The sequence below is a fragment of the Anser cygnoides genome, chromosome 1, assembly GCF_040182565.1.
Source record: "Anser cygnoides isolate HZ-2024a breed goose chromosome 1, Taihu_goose_T2T_genome, whole genome shotgun sequence".
In the NCBI taxonomy this organism is placed as follows: Eukaryota; Metazoa; Chordata; class Aves; order Anseriformes; family Anatidae; genus Anser; species Anser cygnoides.
The window spans coordinates 139,169,421-139,188,694 of NC_089873.1; the positions used below are offsets into that span (position 1 = coordinate 139,169,421).

At 49.4% G+C, this 19,274-nt stretch overlaps 1 protein-coding gene across 2 annotated transcripts; it reads right to left on the reverse strand.

Moving 5' to 3' along the window:
- Nucleotides 1–632: 632 nt before the first annotated feature.
- SHOX (SHOX homeobox) lies at nt 633–16,171 on the reverse strand. Of its 2 annotated transcripts, XR_010826581.1 has the most exons (6): nt 15,756–16,171; nt 12,768–12,976; nt 8,467–8,524; nt 8,289–8,377; nt 5,999–7,393; nt 633–3,988 (listed from the first exon to the last, which is right to left on the reverse strand). XR_010826581.1 is itself a non-coding variant. In XM_048081156.2 (5 exons), exons 1-5 carry the CDS (start codon nt 16,027–16,029, stop codon nt 7,148–7,150), a joined length of 876 nt encoding a protein of 291 aa, XP_047937113.1. In that variant the 5' UTR covers nt 16,030–16,171; the 3' UTR covers nt 633–7,147. The 2 variants fall into 2 exon arrangements, 1 of the variants encoding a protein (XP_047937113.1); XM_048081156.2 differs by having other exon boundaries at nt 633–7,393.
- Between the last annotated feature and the right edge of the window lie 3,103 nt (nt 16,172–19,274).

The following is a 19,274-nucleotide window of genomic DNA, read 5'->3' on the forward strand; positions in this document are numbered from 1 at the left end:
CACAAACCAAGTTTGCTTTTGCCGTTGAAACAACACAGTGCATTGGAATAGGAGAATGTCTTAGGTATCCTTTTCAACACCAGAAAAAACAGTTCACTACTGTAAAGATTAAAACTATAGGAGAAAATGGTATCTAATGTACTAATAATCAGGGACGTGCAAAAATCCTTAATTGCTTTACACATAAGGGCCTGATCTAATGCCTCTCCTACTCATTTGAGCAGACAACAGATCACACCCATCAATTACAATCTATAGAATAGTCCAATAAGTGGAGTCCTTTATTTCAGTTGATGCTAAGGACAATTTAGCAATCTAAAATAAATAAATAAATAAATTATTCATAGATGGGATGCAAGAGGCTAGGTTCTGATTAGTCTTCACTAAGCTATAACTTGCTCTGTAATACTAAGTTTGGAGCCAGTGATAGATCTGTAAGAACTACAACTACAGATTAAGATGCACTGCATTCATTCCTTGCAAGGAGAAAGGGAGTATGATGTTTAAAAAAAAAAATAAAATAAGTGTTAAATAAAGTGTTAAATACAGAAAAGTTCTGCTTTAACAGGAGAAAATACCTTAGTACTTATAGACCCTTTGGTAGTATTTTTGGGGTATTCTTTAACACATGATTACAAATATTCATAAGTTTATTCATATCTCACTTTTACAAGATGTACATTCATATCATGTGATTCAACATAATACACTCTGAAACTGGAACTCAACATGTCTGGTGAATTCATGTAGGAGCATGCTGGCATAACCGAAACCTTAAAAAGTTGTTTGTTTGTTTGTTTTTCTCTTCCACAATAGCAAAGGGGTACAAACTTTTAAGACGAGTTGGTTTTGGAATATTTTTTTTCATTTTAGCAATCCCTGAAATGTCTGTAAACTCAGACACACTATGTGTACATAACCAAAACAACGCAATGGTACTGCAAATCGCACTGGCTGCTCATAGTTTTGCAAAAGCAACAGGTTTAAAAAATATAAAAATAAATGCAAAGCATTGTCAAATTTACACTCAACATAATTAAAATAATACACATTTAGAAATTTTCAAACAAAACAATAAATAAAACATCCACATACATTAATACAAAGGAACAGAGATATTTGCCTGTCTTTGATGTAATTAATACATACCATAAGCCTAGATTCATGAAAGCATACCTTTCAATAAATATCTTAAGCTTCAAAATCTGATATTTTCTACATTCTTCAACTGATTTTAGTTAAATATCAATTTTCAATATAAGGTGTATGAACTGCATCAAGTTTCAATTGTTTATTGGAAATCAGAAAATTTCTAGGCTGATTTACTAAAATTAGGCACCAACTGTTAGCATCAAATCTGTCTAACAGACAAACAAAATTTGAGGGATACCCGGTATCATACCCCTTTTGAAGAATGCCTCAAACGCCAAAGCCTATGGCCTTTCACTGATCTAGCTCAAAAGGCCAATTAACAGAAATAACCAATATAATAACAGCCACTGGGTTACATCAATAAGACCCATGGTGCACCTTTTAAAGAAGATGCAGCTTAGAGATGTAATTTTACAAACAGCATGAGTCATAAACCAAAAGGCTCAATTATTCTCTTAAGGAGAGATCGCACTCTGCAGCACATCGCATTTCTTTTTACTGTTTCCAATACCAGGCCTTCTCCAGGTACACCGCATCTTACTGCAACCAGTAGAAGTTTTCAAGCGACTATGTTAGCCACAGCTCTTTTGAAACTTGCTAACTATGGGAACTATGACATATCAGGGGAAAAAAACACCACAGTGGGGTCAGTAGGCTGCTTACAGATGAGAACTGGGGCTCTTTGATAATCCTTCTTAAACACAACAAAATTTCCAACCATATTGGTTGTGTGCACTTTATAGAGTTGAGTACCATTAACAATTCCAAGGATGTCACCTGGATCATTAGTTATTAGACATTACAAAAATAAACACATTTCTAAGAAAGACTTGTAATCTATCTTTACCGTACTTCAAAAATTTTTCTCAAACTTAAGGGGGGAAAAAGCCTGCCATCTCCAAAGTAAGAATGTCTCAAAAAAAAAAAAATCTGTTTAAAAAAACAAAGAAACAATTTATTTTGCCTAGCACATTTAAAAGAGCAGTAAGAATGTGTATTTTTGTCACTAAAAAAAAAATCATAACCTGCACTTGCCTTAGAGATCTGAATTTCTGTAGGACTACATATCTACTGTATTTGAGTCAACAGTCCCAACGTGTTATGTCAATCCAAATCATGTCTTATTATTATTTTATAGGCAAACATAAGACTGAAAGATATAGCAGGTAAAGCATGCAAAGAATTGACATCAGCACAGTTGGTCTTTGTGAAAAATTTATAGTAGGGGAAGCTGGAAATTTGGGGTTTTCTAGCAATTTGTGCATGCCGTTGGGAACTCCGATTTTCAGCTCTAGCCTTAGCACTGTCACAACTTGGCCCCGCTGAGTCACAAACAAAACTCCCACTGATGTCCAAGGTCAGAGGATCGGGCAGTAACTTCTTGTTCTGTGGAGAACACGCTGCCACTCTGAATCATGCTCAATGTTCCCTTTCAGACTTCTGATAAAGTCAGGTATGGTGTTCAAATGCCTTGGAGCTGTGCCTCTGCTACTCACAGTTTTGAAAGGTGCCTGGCACCATGAACTTCTTGTCAGATTATGATCCGGGGGATGCTGCTACATTACAAAATCAAAAGTAAAAATACTCGGTGCTGTCTATGAGTGATGGAAACTGGTCTTTGATTTATATGCCTTAATTTCTACAAAAATGGGGATAATAATTCTTATCTACTTCATAATGGCTGAGATTAAATAATAAACATTTATACAGTTCTTTGCAAATAAACATGATATAAGTGCTAAGTATTATGATATTAACCAAAATGTCACTACATCTATATGACCCTACTAAGCAAAAAAAAAAAAAAAAATCCAGTATAATTTTTTTCACACATTTCCAAGTCAATAAAAATGAACCATGGAATCTGCTTGCTCTTTTGATACAAATGGATGAAATACTTAAGCTTATTTGACAGTTCAAAAAAAGATCAGAGGCTATTTTTTTTTTCATTATAAAGGGACCCATGTAATGCACAAAGCTTTTTTTATAGGCTTGTTTGTAAACAACATTATTCATTTGGCAATCACTCAAGTTATTTTTCAAAATACTGGACCGAATGTTTGAGGAAGATTCTTTAGCAATCCACACACATTAAACAAAGGCGTGCTCCAAAGGAGTTCTGCCCAGCGCCTGCTGTTTTCATGGTCTTGGAAAACTCATGCTTCTCCATGAAAGATAACGCAAAGATCAGGTTGGATGATGACAGACCACAAATGAGGCTTGGCATGCCTGAGAATCTAACGCAGTTACAATACTTTTAAACTTTAACAAGCACCTTGGGACCCTGGCTATCTTATCTTCAACCTCCTGAAGAGAAATAATTAGTAAAAAAAAAAAAAATGCAAAGGAAAGAACACGTGATAACAGTGACAGAGTAGACACTTCAGTCCAGATTCTCAGTTCGTATGGATCACTGGAGCTCCAAGGCAAACAGAGCCACAGTGACTTGCACTCAGCAAAAAGTACAGCCCATAACACTGTAGCCCAAGTAGAACTCCTCGTTTCTTCCCAGTGACGTGAGGACGGCAAGAAGAAGCCATCCAAATCACAGCAAAGTTTTTATACCACCACTGATGCAACTGACACATTCTAGAAATAAAGCAGAACCGGTTTTGGCTACAGCCCTTGCTCAGTGCACCTTTCCATTTCCTTTCACGTTAAATGAAATGCAAGAACAGCACAAAGTACCTTGGCAGATTCTCAGCGACGTCCAGACCCTTTCCCCAGGACGATCTATGGTACCTCCTTCAAAACAGGCTAAACTGATAACTCTTGCCATCTTCCTCCCTTCTGCGATGGAGAGCAAGGCTGCCCTTGGGACAGCCATTAAAAGGTCCTAGTAATCCAGAGAAACTGTAAAAATGTTTCATTCTGTAAAAAATTTTAATTCTGTAAAGAAGTATGCTACACTACCATCCTTATTTTAAGCTAGCAGGGAACTGCATTTGTATTACCAAAGTTTTTTGAATACAAGAAAGAAAATATGCATTAAAATTTCTGAGAGAAACCTAAAAACATTTTTGCTGTGTCGGTACCTAGTAAAACAGCAGTAGTGGAGCAGTTATTCCTGCCAATGTGAGAGGGATGCATACAGCACATGCATCTTGCAACGCTGTGAGATCGGGAGCACCAGGCAACCTCATTTGAAAACATCCAAGAAAATTCAGACCCCAAACCTATCGCTTCAAATGAGTTCATCCTGTAGAATTATTTAGGGGTGAAACTCACTGTTTTGTGAAAATCCAGCACAGGACTGAAAAATAACACAAGCCCCTCATAAACTATCAAAAGAGGACTTGAAAGGGGAATAGTTGGATATCAGGTAGAGATAACTAACGGTTCACCAAATCAGAAACTCCCTTGCCTTCAGTATTCAACCATTTGTATGAAATTCTCCTTCAGTGGCTGTAGGTATCGAGTATAACAAATTACTTCTGGTAGCCTAAAACATCTCTATGGTAATGTTTATCATTTTTAATATCTGCATGTTAGAAGTACTGGAACCATTCTAAAAATTTCTTACTTTAGCCACAAATTCATACATCATCATGAATAATGTTTTCCTTTCTAGGTAATGTTTTCTTTCAATAAGAAAATGTTAATTGCTTGAGATTTTTGTCCATAGTTCTCAGCAACAAGTAATACTATCTTAATATATTGGCCTTGTTTTAAAAAGGCACAGGGCTTTCACAGAGAGGTAGAAAATGCAGGTAACATTTCTCAGCTCTTGCTAATCCATAATATAACTACTTCTCACATCATAAATAGAAGGGAAATGGCACAACCTTGATATTTCAGAAATTTTGCTTGCTAGAAAATATCAAAACTTGAAGGAGAAAAGAAAAAAAAAAGAGACAAGTGTCTAAAATTTTTCTACAGTATGATTTTTTGTCCTACAGTAATATTTGGATTTGATAAACATCATCAAAGGCCAAAACTAGTAATGAGTTGTTAAATGAGACATAAAAAGCAGGCTTAACAGTACTGTTGAGAGGATAACCTTCCACCAATGCAGGCCTTGATAGCAAAGGCAACAAATAGCTGTCTTGTTAGATGTAGACAAGACCAATATTTGCACCTTCCTCTTCCCTCTCGCTTCCTCCCCCCCCCCAAAAAAATATATATATATAATAAACTCATTAGAGGTGAATAGCATAAAAAGTAGAAGGAAGTATGGAGGAAAGGGAAAGGGAGAGGGCCAGTAAACTCAGACACTTTGGTAAAAAAATTTAAAGGATTTTCGTAGTCCCCATCATTTCTGCATTTATATTAGTTTGTTTAAGCATTACCTTTAGACTTGGTAACTAAATCACAGGCAAAATTTAAAATGACCAAATATCAAACTTGTCCACCTCTACAAAACACTTCTGTGGGTTGTTGTTTGTTTGGTTTTTCTCTTTACTTAAAATGATTGCAAAAAAATGTCATACAGACTTTTCAGCTTACTTCCCAGAAATATGGCACGTTGACTCGACTAGAAATCATGGCATCTACCTTTTCCCATATGTGATACATATAACTTTATCCATTCATAGAGGACTCAGACTGTCATTTTGGCAAGGAGCTGCAATGCACCAGTCTGAGCATAAAGGACTTAAGTTATGGTTCTTGCAGAATCGGTTATTAACAGAATAAGTACGGCTATTTCTTTTTAATCTATAATATTTACAGTATTGCACTTTACTGCACTTAATTGCATTTCACTAAAATTAACACTGCATCAGTATTATGCCTTAAAACCATATGTCCATCTTTGTCGTATAAGTCATTCTTTCTACATCCTGTAAAACAGCAAGATTTCAATTCAACGATCCAGACATTTGGGAAAAAAAATAGAAAAATTGACCTGTTTCTATGGCACAACACATCTCTTTGAGTTCAGGTGATTCTGGCAAAACAGGTGCATTTCTTAGTGTTCCCATCTTTCAAGTTATCGTTAAAGATTAGTAAATTCTAGTCTCTCTTTTTTTTCCTTTCAAAGGACATAGCCATTTGAGACACACATTTTCTGTTATTGCTGCTTTTTTTTTTATAGGAAAGAAAGGAAAAAACTGCCTTGCCTCAGATCTGAAATTCCACATTTAAATTCAAACCAGTTCTGCAGCAGCAGCTCCTCAGTGATGGAAGAGATTCATGGCAGTGAAATAATACTGTTGGCAACAAAGAAATGTCATCTTTAATGGAGACCAGCCCCAAGGATTTATTATTTATTATTATTATTATTTGTTTTGTTTAGTTTTGTTCTAATATACTTTTGATCCTCAAAACGTGTTTAGTTAGACACATGCACAAGGTAGCAAAACTGACAGCAGCGGATGACGTTATGCTGGAGCGATCACTTTTGCCAGGGTCAAAAAAAATATCCAAAGGTCCCCAATGTTCACAGATTAACATAATTTAGAGATCGTTTCCTTCTCTGTTGTTGTGGCGGTGGTGGCGGCGGTGTTTTGTTTTTCTCTCTCCTCTTTCCCTCCTCTCTGTCTGTCTGTCTGTCCTCCCACCTACTTTCTCCTCTTCAAAGTCTCTGGTTTGTGTTTGCGTGTGTGTGCGTGCGTGTGTGTGAGTGTGCCCGGGAACCCGGGGCCGGGAGAGTTTCCCCACACGCCAACGGCCACCAACGGCTCCCAACGGCCGCTAACGGCCGCCAACGGCAACCAACGGCCGCCAACGGCAACCAACGGCAACTAACGGCCTCCAACGGCCGTCAACGGTCGCCGTCTTCGCCCCGGCTCCCCCCGGCCACGAAGTCTCTGCTGGGCGGGATGAAGCGAAGGAGAGCAGCCGGAGAAGGCTGCCGGAAAGTACTGGAAAGAAAGCGAGGGGAACGAAATCAAAAAGAAACAAATAAAATAAAAGAGGACAAAAATTAAAAATAATAAAAAAAAAACGGAGAGCAGGAGGCGGGGAGGCCCGGGGCCCGGGGCGATGGGTGGTGTGGGGGGGTCGAGTAAGGGGCTGTGTGTGCGCGGGGGGGGGGGGCCGGGGCCGAAGCGTGTCAGAGCCCCAGGGCCTCGGCGTGCTTGCGGGCCTTGAGCCGCAGGTCGGCGATGCTGGAGTTCTTGCTGTTGCTCTTGGCGGCGGCGGCCACCACGGCGGCGGCGGAGGCGGACTCGGCCAGGGAGGCGATGGGCAGCCCGAAGGGCGGCGGCGGGAACATCAGGTAGGGCGCGTGGGCCGCCAGGTGCGGGTGCAGGTGCGGGTGCGCGTGGGCCACCCCCTCCAGCTGCAGCTGCGCCTGGACCTGGGCGGCGGCGGCAGAAGAGACACGGCGTCACGGCACGGCTCGGCTCGGCACGGCACGGCACGGCACACACAGGGACAAACCCACCCCACGCCCCGCCCGGACACCGCAAAGCAAAGGACAAACCCACCCCACACCCCGCCGTAACACCGCAAGTCGAAGGACAAATCCGCGCCGCAACCGCTACACAACTAATTCCACCCCCACACACACACACCTTTCTTCTTTTCTTTCTCTTTTTTCTGTCCTTTTTCCTTCTGTTTTAAACCTAGCTAAAAAAACTCGCCGCCTTTCTGCCAGGGCGGTGTTTGCTTTGGAGAGCCCTCGACCTGCGCAAACACGCTGGGTTGACTGAGAGATTTCAGCTCCGGGGAGTTTGGGGTGGGGGGTGGGGGGGAAGTTTATTTATGTATTTAATTATTTTGGTCCAAATATGTCTTTTAAAAATCAATACAATTAATCTGTCAGCTCCACGTGTCTCCGAGAAGGAGAAGGTGGCGGAGGGTCCCTTCGGGCCGGGAAAATCGATTCCCCGATTAATTGACGAAAAAAAAAAAAAAGAAGAAGAAGAAGAAGAAGAGGGGGGGAAAGCGACAAGAGCCGGCTGCTAAGGGCCGGGTTTCCCCCACACCCAGGCCCCCCTCATCCCCTTGTGCCCCCACGGGGGGGGTCGCGGAGCCCCCTCCCCGGGGCCCGAGGGGCGCTGAGCCGTCGGCAGCAGGGCGGGGGCTCCTTCGCCAAGTTTTTTTACGGGCTGTTTTTAAAACGTGCCAACTTGTGTATAAACGGCACTTGTAAACGTGTCCGGCTTCCTCCCGTGCAAACGAAAAGGGGGTCGGAGCTCGCCGGGAGGGGAGGGGGAAAGGGAAAGGGAAAGAAAAGCGGAGCTAACTACCTGTTGGAAAGGCATCCTCAGGGCTCCCATATTCACATACGGGGCCACTCTGCAGGCGTCTAAATGGCTGGCGGTCCCCAGGATCACACCTGCGGGGAGAGACGGGGCCGGGTGAGCAATGAAGGCGCCCCAGGGTCCGAGCCCGCCGCCCCCCGGCCGGCCCGCGCCCCCTGCCCACCTTTGTGCATCTGGTTTTCCTGCTTTCGGCACTTTGCTCTCCTGTTCTGGAACCAGACCTGTAAAAAGAAAAGGCAAACAAAAACAAAAAAAAAAAAAAAAAAGAAGAAGAAGAAATTGGAGGTAGACTGGGGCAGCTGCTAAGAAAGCGGATTAGCGCCGGGGCCGGAGGGGGGAGCCGGGCCGGGAGGCTCCGCGCAGCTCCGTCCCCGGGAGCACAGCGCAGCCCGAGGGGCAACCCCTCTGCCTGCGGGGGGGGGTCCCGCTTTTGGGGGGTGAACCCAGGAGGCGAGAAGCCGCCCCGCAGTCTGGGGACCCGGGGGCTTCGCACTGAGCCCCCCCGAGGCGGGCTGGCAGGAGCCGGGGAGAGCCGCGGCTGTCCCTGCGCCCCCTGCCCGGAGCAGGGGGCTGCGCTGGCAAATCCCTAAATCTGCCCACGCCAAGTCCAGGGGCGACCCGCTGCCCAATCCCATTGCACCTCAGCGCCCAGGGAGCAGCCGGCATGGGGTCTGGCCCCTGGACCTGGCCCCTAAAAGACGGGGCCGGGCCACCCGCCTGCTCGCCCAGGGCCGGGCGTGGGAATGCCGGAGACCTCGGAGGAGCTGCGAGACACTGAGCTGAACAAAGGGGCTGAGTCACTCCCGTTCCCCAAAACGTTAGAGTGAAAGAAACCTCGCTTCTGTAGCAGAGAAGAGCAACATCCTCCCGGACCGGGATTCAGAAAGTACGTATGCCCCTGCCCGAGAAACGCCTGCAAACCAGTAATCCTGCCCTAATTCCGGGCTCCCTGACTCGAACAAGCTCGGGACCTTCAGTCGCCACCGCGACTTTTCCGAGGGCATTTCTGATGTTGGTCACTTTCCCGGGGTGCTCGGTTTAGCGACTCTCCCCAAGGGGACCGTCAGAGGCAAGGACCGAAACGTTGCGCGGCCCCTGATCCGCACACCAAAGCCACCGCTTGTGGACAAACATTGACTTTCACGGCTGATAAAATCTTGGAGCTAAGTAAACACCTTCCACCTTTGATGTTCTCGCACTTGCCAAGAGATCATACGGTTAATTAATACTAACTGCACTTCCTACATCAAATTTTCCCTTCAAGCTTTCTTCAATTGCCTTAATGATGGTCATTTACAACGGAGTAATTAGTGCAAAGAAAGGCTTCCAAAGGCATTAATTACCTCGGGTACCTCAGTGATTTTCTTAAGTAGGAATTGGCCTTCTCTGATTTCCAGCACCATTTTTCCTGCCAGGGGTGGCCCGGGGAGAGCGGGCGGCTGCGGGGCGCTGCGGACTGCCCACTGTCGCCTGTCGCCGACACGGCCCCCCCGCGACAAGTCCGCATCTGCCGCCGCAGCCCTGGCTGCCCCTCCGCATCCTGACACGCACCGCACCGGCTGCGTTTCGTGCCGCAGCGCACCGGCAGCGTCTCTGCCTTTAAGCCGGGCTGCTGGGGATTTTTAGATAAGCACGCAAAATATCATCGGGCGGTTGCGACAATAATGCTTTTTTTTTTACAGTTGTAAATCCTTGCAGGAAATCTCCTCGTGTGTGTTTCCCCCCGCACGCCACCCCCTCCGGCCCCCCTTGCTCTCTCTCTCCCTCTCCAAAGGAGTATAAATTGTCAGGAGGAATTTAAGCAGCGTTTAAACAACTTCTCTTGCAAATCAGAACATCTTTCAAACAGAAATTATATTTAAATCTGGAAAACGAAGTGCCCTTTCCCTTTAGCTATGAAAAAATAAGGTTATGAGGAATAAAAGTGATGAATTAGCCACTGCGTTAAGCGATAATAAATCAGGCTTGGTGTGATTCACGATCAATTCCAATTAGTCATGAATATGCTAAGTAAAGCACAGTACACTGTTTTAGACAGTTATTTCTTCATTAAGGATCACTCAGTGATTTCTTTCACAAATGCTCTAATCTGATTTCCTTTTGATTTCCATTAGAGACAGTGAATAATGACATTTAATTTAGCCCTGCACCATAAACCCAAAGATATTTGTTGTAATTGAATTACTGCCTGCTCCTCACTATGGTCTCATAACTTTCAATTATAACCCTGACAGCTGGGTGATATGAGTTTCCAGTACAACACTAAAAATAAAAGGTTAATAAGGACTAGCTACCATAGGAGCTTCAATTTATTTACAGCAAATTTCCACACTAAATTGAAACTATATCCTTTAACAGCAAGGGACAAGCGCTTCAGATAGGAATTAGAGAACAATTCTGAAAGTATTTAAAAAAAAATCTTCCCCTTTTTTCCCTCCCCTTCTGCTTTTTTTTCCATTTCCATTTCTTGATGGATATCAAGCTCTCAGTTTATTTCCTAATTAATTATCTATTTCTCCTCTTTTCCCTCTTGATGTTTCTTTTATTTCTAGCATTATTTTCATTCGTGCAAACCTCTTTTGTAAGATGATTAAATATATATATAACATATTTGTCTCTCTCATAGTCTCCACCGGAATCAGTAGCGCTTTTCTCTCTCTCTCTCTCTCTCTCTTTTTTGGTGTGCTGTTTTAAGATCTGTAAGCACTTGAAGCACCAATTTTCCTGCAACTATGAACATCCTGTTAAGGTGCTGCTCAGTAATAAAGTACTTGAAAGAAAGAGTGCAGAATTCAATTACAAGTAATTTATTTTTATAGAAACAGTACATCAAGGCCTTGGAAAGATATTACAGAGCCCAAGTAAGAAGATCTGGGAAGATGACATAAGAGTTGATGTCCCCTTCAGCAAAAGTTTAATCTTTTCATTAATTTATATGGTGTGCTTAGATCAATCTTCCGGGAGAGTGCAGGCCAGCAGCACTCTGAACCCCTGCAATATCCCCTGCAAGCATCCCTCTCTAAGACGAGTGCCCGGCGCCATCCCCTACCCTGCTCTCCTATACCGAGAGAGGCAGGAGCTGAAAAGAGCCTTTAAAAATAAAATAATAAAAAAGAAGAAGAAGGAGAAAAAGAAGAAGAAGAAGAAGAAAGAAAACAACCCCGCTAAGCTATTTATTTCGGGAAATGCCTCCGGGAGGCAGCTGTTTGGAGCGAGCTGCTCGCTCGCCTGCTCGGATGGAGGCGTGCTGAAGGGTCCGGGACCCTGCCCCTCGGCTTCCCCCCGTGGCTCTCACGGGAAAAAGCAGCCCCTCGCTCCCCGCCTCTCCCCGCCAGGCTCGGGGAGCACCGACCACCTTCCAAAAGTACCGCGGGACCCTGCCGGAGGCGGGGGGCAGCCGCCGATGCCCCCACGGGCACCTATGGGCACCTATGGGCACGCAGGCGCCCGGGCAGCAGCTGTACATGTGCACGCATCCATCGCCTCCAGGCTGCTTTGGTCTTTGGTGACTTTTTCTGGCTGGGTTTTGGTTTGCTTTGGGGTCTCTGAGGCCAAGCACCGAGCCCTAACCCAGCAAGGGGGTTCCTGCAGGTTTCTCCTGCTCTGCGGGCCTGCTCAGAGAGCCACAGGTTGATCATATTAATTATTTCTAGGGTGCTGGGTTATTTTGTTTGTTTGTTTGTTTTTATGAGACCTCTGGTTTGGGGATGCGTTCCCTAGTTGGGTTCAGGTTTGGGGAGGGGGTGTATTTTCCCCCTGCAGCAAGCCACAAATCGAGTTTAAAAACAATCGATGCGAAGCCACAGAAGCAGACGGCTCCGATGGCCCTAGAAATACAGCAAGCCGGACCTATTTTCAAGGTTTAGAAGGCTAATTGGTATTTAGCTGCATCTGAAGCGGGATGGGAGGGCCGGGGGGAGACTCCGGCAGATGGGGTGCCATGCATTCATACGCTTGCTGTGCGAAGCAGAGGGGGCACCTTTCCCCCGGCTCTGGCTAATCCCGTCCCCGAGCACCCGAACCGTCTAGCCTTATGCACGGCGATTGTTTTCTGCCACCCCCCTCCCCTTTTTTCTTATACAAACGGCTCTATAAAAGGAAGGGGGAGAAGAAATGAGGATTAAGGGAGAGTTAATGGCACGTTTGCAAGGAAAAATACGATAATAAATAAAATAAAATTTGAAAAGGCAAATCGCACAGTTGTTAGAGGCTCCTCATCACCACCACCCCGAATATAAAAATCAAACCACCTTCCTAGGAATTGCAAGGACCGGGCAGACGCCCTCGGAGCAGCCTTATTGTGTGGCAGGACAGGTACACCGGCATCGCAAACAGCTTCCCCATCACACGTGTCGTCTCTGCCTTCACCTCCCCGCTTGGGATGAAACGGGGCACTGCGCTAGGATCCGCTGGCAGGGAGGAGGTGAGGTGAGGACGTTTCCAGGAACAGAGCCTTTCTCTTACCTGAACCCTAGCTTCAGACAGTCCCAGCCTCTGGCTTAGTTCCTCCCTCATGAAGGCATCCGGATAGTGAGTCTCATCAAAAAGTCTTTCCAGCTCATTCAGCTGCTCTAGTGTGAAATTGGTTCTGCTTCTCCTTTGTTTGAGCTTGGTCTGTCCATCTTCATCTTCTGACTTCACGTCTTCCCTCTTCTCTTTGCACTCGTAGATCCCTGCCGGGAGGGGGAAGGGGAAAACGACACTGAGCCTCCCCGCAGCACCGCTCCCAAGTTTCTCTCGCAGCACACGGACGCTCCCCCCCCTCCCGTCTCCGCTTCCCCAAATTCAGCTCAGCCCGTGGGGGCACCGCTGGGCACCGGGGGCCCGGGCAGCCCGGGGCAGGGCCGCGCCGTCGGGGCAGGGCCGGGGAGCACCGCGTCGGGCTGAGCACGGCCGATTCCCCGGCAGAAAAAAAAATGTAGATATTATTATTGTTGTTATTATTACTATTTTAACTTTATGTTCTTTGCAGGGGCAGGCCGGGGAAGGGGCTGGCAGGAGAACCGCCGGTACCCCGCGGCGGGGGAAGGGGGTTTCTCCGCTGCTGTTTTCTCCCGAAATAAACAAGGTTGTGTAAGAAGCTCCCCGCTGGGGTCATGGTGAAGCTGGGCTGGAAATGTTTGCCTCGTACAAGAAACTTTCCGCGGGCCTGGGACCGAGAGCGTCCTCTCCCGTCCCCCTCCCCGTTATCACCCCCCTTCCCCCGGATCCAAGCACCCCGCGGCCGCACGGCCTGTCGGGGGGCAGCGGGCTCAAGGACCGGGGGTGCCCCCAACCCCTCCAAACACCCCCAGCCCCAATGGGGGGCTCGGGGAGTGCTGGTGATGGAGACAGCCGCCTGGGCACGCGTGTCCGGGACAGAGGGGAGTAGGACTGGGGGGCAGTGAGGGAAAGCGACTGCCCTTTCTTGCCTACGCGTGTGATTTTGGGGGCGTCTTGCTTTCGCTTCCTTTCTCTCCTTCTTCCTTACTTTGCCCAGCGGCCTAAAGCACCGTGCCCCTTTCAGCCCGGTTAGCGGAACGGGAGCGAGGCACCGGCGGAGTACTGGGATTTTGTCCCGCTTCCCCTCCGCGGGCCGGGGCGGCCGCATCAGCAGACGGTGCCGAATTCAATCCGGTTCTCCCTCCTCACCACATGCATACGTGTTTTATCTACACGCATCTCTGCGCATGCACGTATATCTAAGCCTATATAATCGAAGGCATTCCGAAATTCATATGACTAAGCTCGTGTTGACTTCTGAAATGCAAACTGTCCCCGACCGTAACCACTCCTCCGGGCTCCCCGGCTCCGGGCTTGCGACCGCCTGCCTAAAACTTTGGGAAGGGTCCGGCCTCCCGAGGGGTGTTAGCTGCTTGTTTTTAATGGCATTTTGTTCGCGCTTCTCCTGTAAGGGGAACCTCTATTAAAAGACGAGGGGACTAACCCAGCAAATGCCTAGGGAAAATGAGCCGCGTTCAAAAGCTCTGTCTCCTTTCGGAGATACGGGGCTACAGCATGTCCGTGATAGGTATAAAATATTAACTAGCATATCGGTGGGACTGAAATCACACGCTGGAATCAGTTGAAATTAGACTGAAACCTGGCATGAATTTAAACTGTCACAAGCATCTCAGTTCTTTCCAACTCCTCCCTTCCATCCCCACCCCCAGCCCCTCTCCATAGATTAGATTAGCTAAACATACAAGCCAGAATTTCGATACACGGGGAAAAGGGGGAGTAGCAGAGAGATTTTTTTCGTTCGTTCGCTTTTTTTTTTTTTTTAAGATTATTTTTTTTCCTGGAGCGTGCCCTGTTAGGTTTTTTTTTGTTTGTTTGTTTTTGTTTGTTTTTTTCTTAATGTCTTCCATGCGGATAATTCCTCTCCGCTGATCCCTCTCCCTCTGCAAACCCGCGACCCGGGCAGCGCAAGCAGCAGGGCTGCGTGGAAGCGGCTTGCGCAGAAATGCGGGTACCCGACCCGATCGCACCCGGTCCTTCCATTTGGGGAGGGGGTGGAAGGGAGAAGGATATTGCACAAGCGTCGGGGCTGTAAATTAAATCGCCGTTCACCCAAAGTTATTATTAAACAAGATCAAACGGGAGGAAACAGCTGAAAGGCTGGCTGTTGTTCCCCAACCTATTAACCGCTTTTTATTACCCCGGGCTGGCCAGTAGCTCCCCAGGCAGGTCCACCTGTCCAACTCGCCTGGAGACACTTTCTCAACTTTCTCATCCCCCCCGCCCTTCGGTGCTCCCCTTTCCCCGCGAGCCTGGGCACGGTGCTGAGCCAGCCTGCTGGAAAATCGCCTTTTATTTCACCTCCCTCCTGCCAGCAGCGGGGCCGCGGCTCCGAGCCCCTCCGGGCCGCCCCCCGGCCCAGGTGAGAGGGGCGGGCAGGGTCCCGAGGGCCCCTGTTTGGGGAGGCTCCGCCTCGCCCCGGCCCGGCCCGGCTCGGCTCGGCCCGGCCCGGGTTGCTGCCTGGGGCTCGGAGCACGGGGGTCGCGGGGAGCCCCCCGCACATCGGCCATCCCCCCCCGGGGGGAGAGGCAGCCTCCCGGAAGCAGGAAGAGCAGGTCTGCGGAGGCTGCGAGCCTCCCGGACGAGGCTGCCTCGTCCCTAAAGGCGCGGACTGGCAAAAAAAAAAAAAAAAAAATATATATATATATCCTAAAAACATCTGCCCCTTTTTCCCGTGCGAGAGATCGCCCAGGGCACCGCACCGGCGGCGGGCCGGGGGGCGGCGGGGAGGGGGGGGAGGCCCGAGGCTGCGGCTCCTTTTGCACGCCGGGGCGCGCCTTGCACACGCACGGCCGGGTGCTGCTAAGCGCCTACGGGGGGCAGGGGCCGGGGGGCTGCCCGCAAAGCCCCGCAAAGCTCCGCAATGCCGGGCTCGGGGCTCGGACCCGCTGCGCAGCGCCGGGGGCGGCCGGGGAGGGGGCCGGGGCGGAGGGCGGCCGGCCTCGCTCTTACCTTCGGCCGTCCTGCCCGCGGCGAACTCCTTCAGTTTGTCCTTGTCGCTCTCTACGTGGTCTTTGAAAAGGTGCACCGGGCAGTGGTTGCTGCTCTCGGTCATGTCCTGCAGGTTAGAGTCAGAGTTTCCAAGCTCCCTGGAGCGAGCCAACCCACTCTCCAAAACTTCCCTGTACGTGATCGTCTCCTTCTTGTTGCTGCTGCCACTGCCGCTGCTGCTCTCTTTGCTTTTCTGGTCAAAAGATTTGGATACAAAAGCTGTAAGTTCTTCCATGGCTGCCCGGTGATCTTATCCACAGAGATCCACTTGTTTTCAGTAGGAGATGTGGCCGTCCTCTCCGCACGCTGTTTTTGCACGTAGAAGATGGGCTGTATAGGGTTAGATCACTCCTGCTGTTATTTATGCCTTTCAATTTGAGATCACACTATTTATACATGGCTACCTCAGCCCAACCCCCAGCTCTCCCTGTCTCCAGCAATTACTGCCTGCTCCATAGTCGCAGGCGGACTCCTAGCAGCTATCTCCCCCACCTCAGTCCAGCAATTGGCTTTCTTTTCATTTCATCACTGTTTGGCATCTCCGCACCTCGGTTTGGGGAGGCAAAGAGGCGAGAGCGAAAAAAGAGGGGGAGAGGGAGAGGGAGAGAGAGGAATAAAAGGGAGGGGAAAAGGAGCAAAACATAAAAATCGGGGTCTGCATTCCATAAAGGGGCTGCAGAAATGAAAGTCGAGGAAGACTTAATTGACTGTAAGGACATCCTGTGCGCGGCAACACTGTGAGTAAAAGCGGACCCAGCTAACCAAATAACTGTGCTCCTGCCATTAAGTGTGTCGCTACCAAGAGGAAAGGAAAATGATTGTTCAATAAAAAGGTAACGAACAAAAAGCTGCAGACGTGCGTTTTGTTGCGATCCCTCCAAATCCGACCGGCTTCGCTGCTTAGCTAATTTGGCTTAACCGAGCGGTCGGAATGATCGGCGACCCCCCCACAAAAAAATGCTCTTTGCAAAGCGCTGCTTGTGGCGGCCCGGGCTGGGTGCGCGGAGGGGACCAAGGGCTGCGGGGAAGGGAGAGGCGAGGAGCCCCCATGGTCCTGCTCGGGGGGCTCGGAGGGGGCGTGGGGCGGGGGGCTCGCCAGCTGCGGGGGAGCACCGCGGGGTCCGTTTTCGTGCTTGCTGCTCGTACGTTGGCTGGAGATACCGATGGGGGAAATCACGATCTGAAATGCGTCTTTGGCTGGAGAGCTGCCCTGCTGCGTGCAGCGGAGGGGTAATTTGTTAGCACGGGAGTTTGTACTCGACAGATAGAGCATTACATCGTCTGTCTTTTCTTTTCCTTTTTTTTTTTTTTTTTTTTCTTCATTCTTTCTAACGAAACCTAGCCTGCTTGATTTAAGATAGGACTCGGCACTAATTTCCCCGCCTCGGTCTTCCTAGGCTGCCGTTAGTTTTGGTGTAGCCCCGGATTAATAATTATTACTTTGTGCGCCTGAATAGCTGCCTGAAATTAATCTCCAGATAACGGCGATGGCATTCCTAGCACTTCTCCGCCCGGCTCGAGCTGCATGCGGAGCTGACTTTCTGGCTATTTTATTTCCCCCTCTTCTCCCGGGGCTGTAAGGCAGCGGGTTCGGCGTTTGGCGGAATTTGGTCCTCTATTCGTTTAGCTTTTGACTTCCCGTGTCAGTTCCTCGTCTCGACTTTGCGATAATCGGAGCCCGTAATCACGCCGCCCTCTGCTCTCAATTGCAACCAAAGGAGGCTTCTTGCCCGAGCGAGGGGCCATTGTTTCTTTTTCTAGGGGAGCGTGCGACTGCTCCGATAATTAGCAGAACGCCAAAACCCTAAAAATACGTTTAATTAAGCCAAAGGTGCCCCCAGCACCAGAGTTAACACCACCACAGGAGGAGGGGGAAAAATAATAATCGAGGAAGCAATTAATAAAGGGCTTTAAAAAATCAATCTCCCCCTGTGCGAATTTAAAATGATTATCTAGGGGACAAGGATTGATCATTTGATCTCGGCCCTGCGGATATCCCTGACATTTATTATATTGTTGTGTCTCGGTGGCATCCTTCCTCCGGAGTTCATTTAACAAGTGAGGGAGCCGAGGAAGCCTTACAACTTAACAAACAGGTCTTGTCATTGCAAACGCCAATCAAATCCGAGGCTCTAATGTATATCACACGGCACCACATAAATAATAAAGGCAAGCGATAGACGTGGAAGCGATGTATGTCTAAAAAAAAAAAAAAAAAAAAAAAAAAAACACAAGCTGCTTCTGCCTCTATCATGTGCCTGCGTGTGTAAGGCCGGGCTGCCGGGGACAGGGGCACGCACGGACAGACGGACGGACACCCAGACGCACCGACCCCGCCGCCGGGGAAACTTTCCCGGCCGGGATCGGCTCCCCCCTCCGCTCCCAGCCCCTCCGCAGCTCCTCCAGCCAGCGGGGGAAGGACAGACAGACAATCCCGGCCCTTCTTCCCCCCCCCCCCCCCCCCCCACCCGGAGCCGCTGGGGCTCGCACTCCCGGGTCCCCCATCCCCTCCCCGCGCCCCCCCGACCCTTCCCGCCGCCCCCGGGGCTCCTGCCCCTGGGGACCGGGGCGAACCCAAGCCCCCCCCCCCCCCAAAAAAAAACACAGCCCCCCTCCCCTTTCCGCCTTCCTTCCCCGCCCGGTGGAGAGAGCCGGCTGCACCCCCCCCCAAAGCCCCCCAGGGTCCCGGTGCCCTCGGGGGGCTGCGGGACCCCGGGGCAGCCAGCGGGCGCGCACACGGCGCAGCAAAGCCCCCGGCCCCTCCGCCACCAGCCGGGCAGGGAGCCCGGGGCCGGGGGGAACTTGCCTCAGATGGCTCCGAAAGCAAAAAAGCGAAACAAAGCACCGGAAAGGGAAAGGGGAAAGAAAAAAAAAAAGGGGGGGGGGAATTTAAAAAAAAAATAGCGGTGCAAATCGTAACCCTCCCCGGGGATCCGGCCGCAGCCCCGAGGGGGTCGCGGGGATGAGGGGCTCGGCCCGGCCCTGGGGGCTGCGGGGAGCGGGGGGAGGCGGGGAGCGCCCCCGGCCCCCCCTCGTAGCCCGCAGCCGGGCGGCCAGCGAGGGCAGGGGGGCGAGGGTGCGGGGAAAGGTGGGGGGCGCTTCTGCTCGTCCCCGCTGCAAACTTTGGCCGCGCATCCGGCGGGGAGCTGCGCTCATTGCTGCGCCTGATAACGGGCTGGGGAGGAGGGATGGGCAGAGGGAGGGAGAGAGGGAGGGAGGGAGGGAGGGAGAAAGGGAGGGAGGGGGAAAAGAGGGAGGGAGCTGCTGTCCAAACCCCGTTCCCTCGCAGGCACGGGGCTCCCGGGACCCTGTCGCAAAACTGACAACTCCCCGGCGCCCCCGGCCCGCTCGGCACCCCGCCCCCCCGGTTAGGCAAAAGGCCCCCCTTCCTCTCCCCGTCCCCATCCCCTGCAGGACGAGGCAGCATCTCCAGGGGCTGCCCGGCCCCCGGGTCACCTGCGGGGGGCCGCGCTCCTAAAG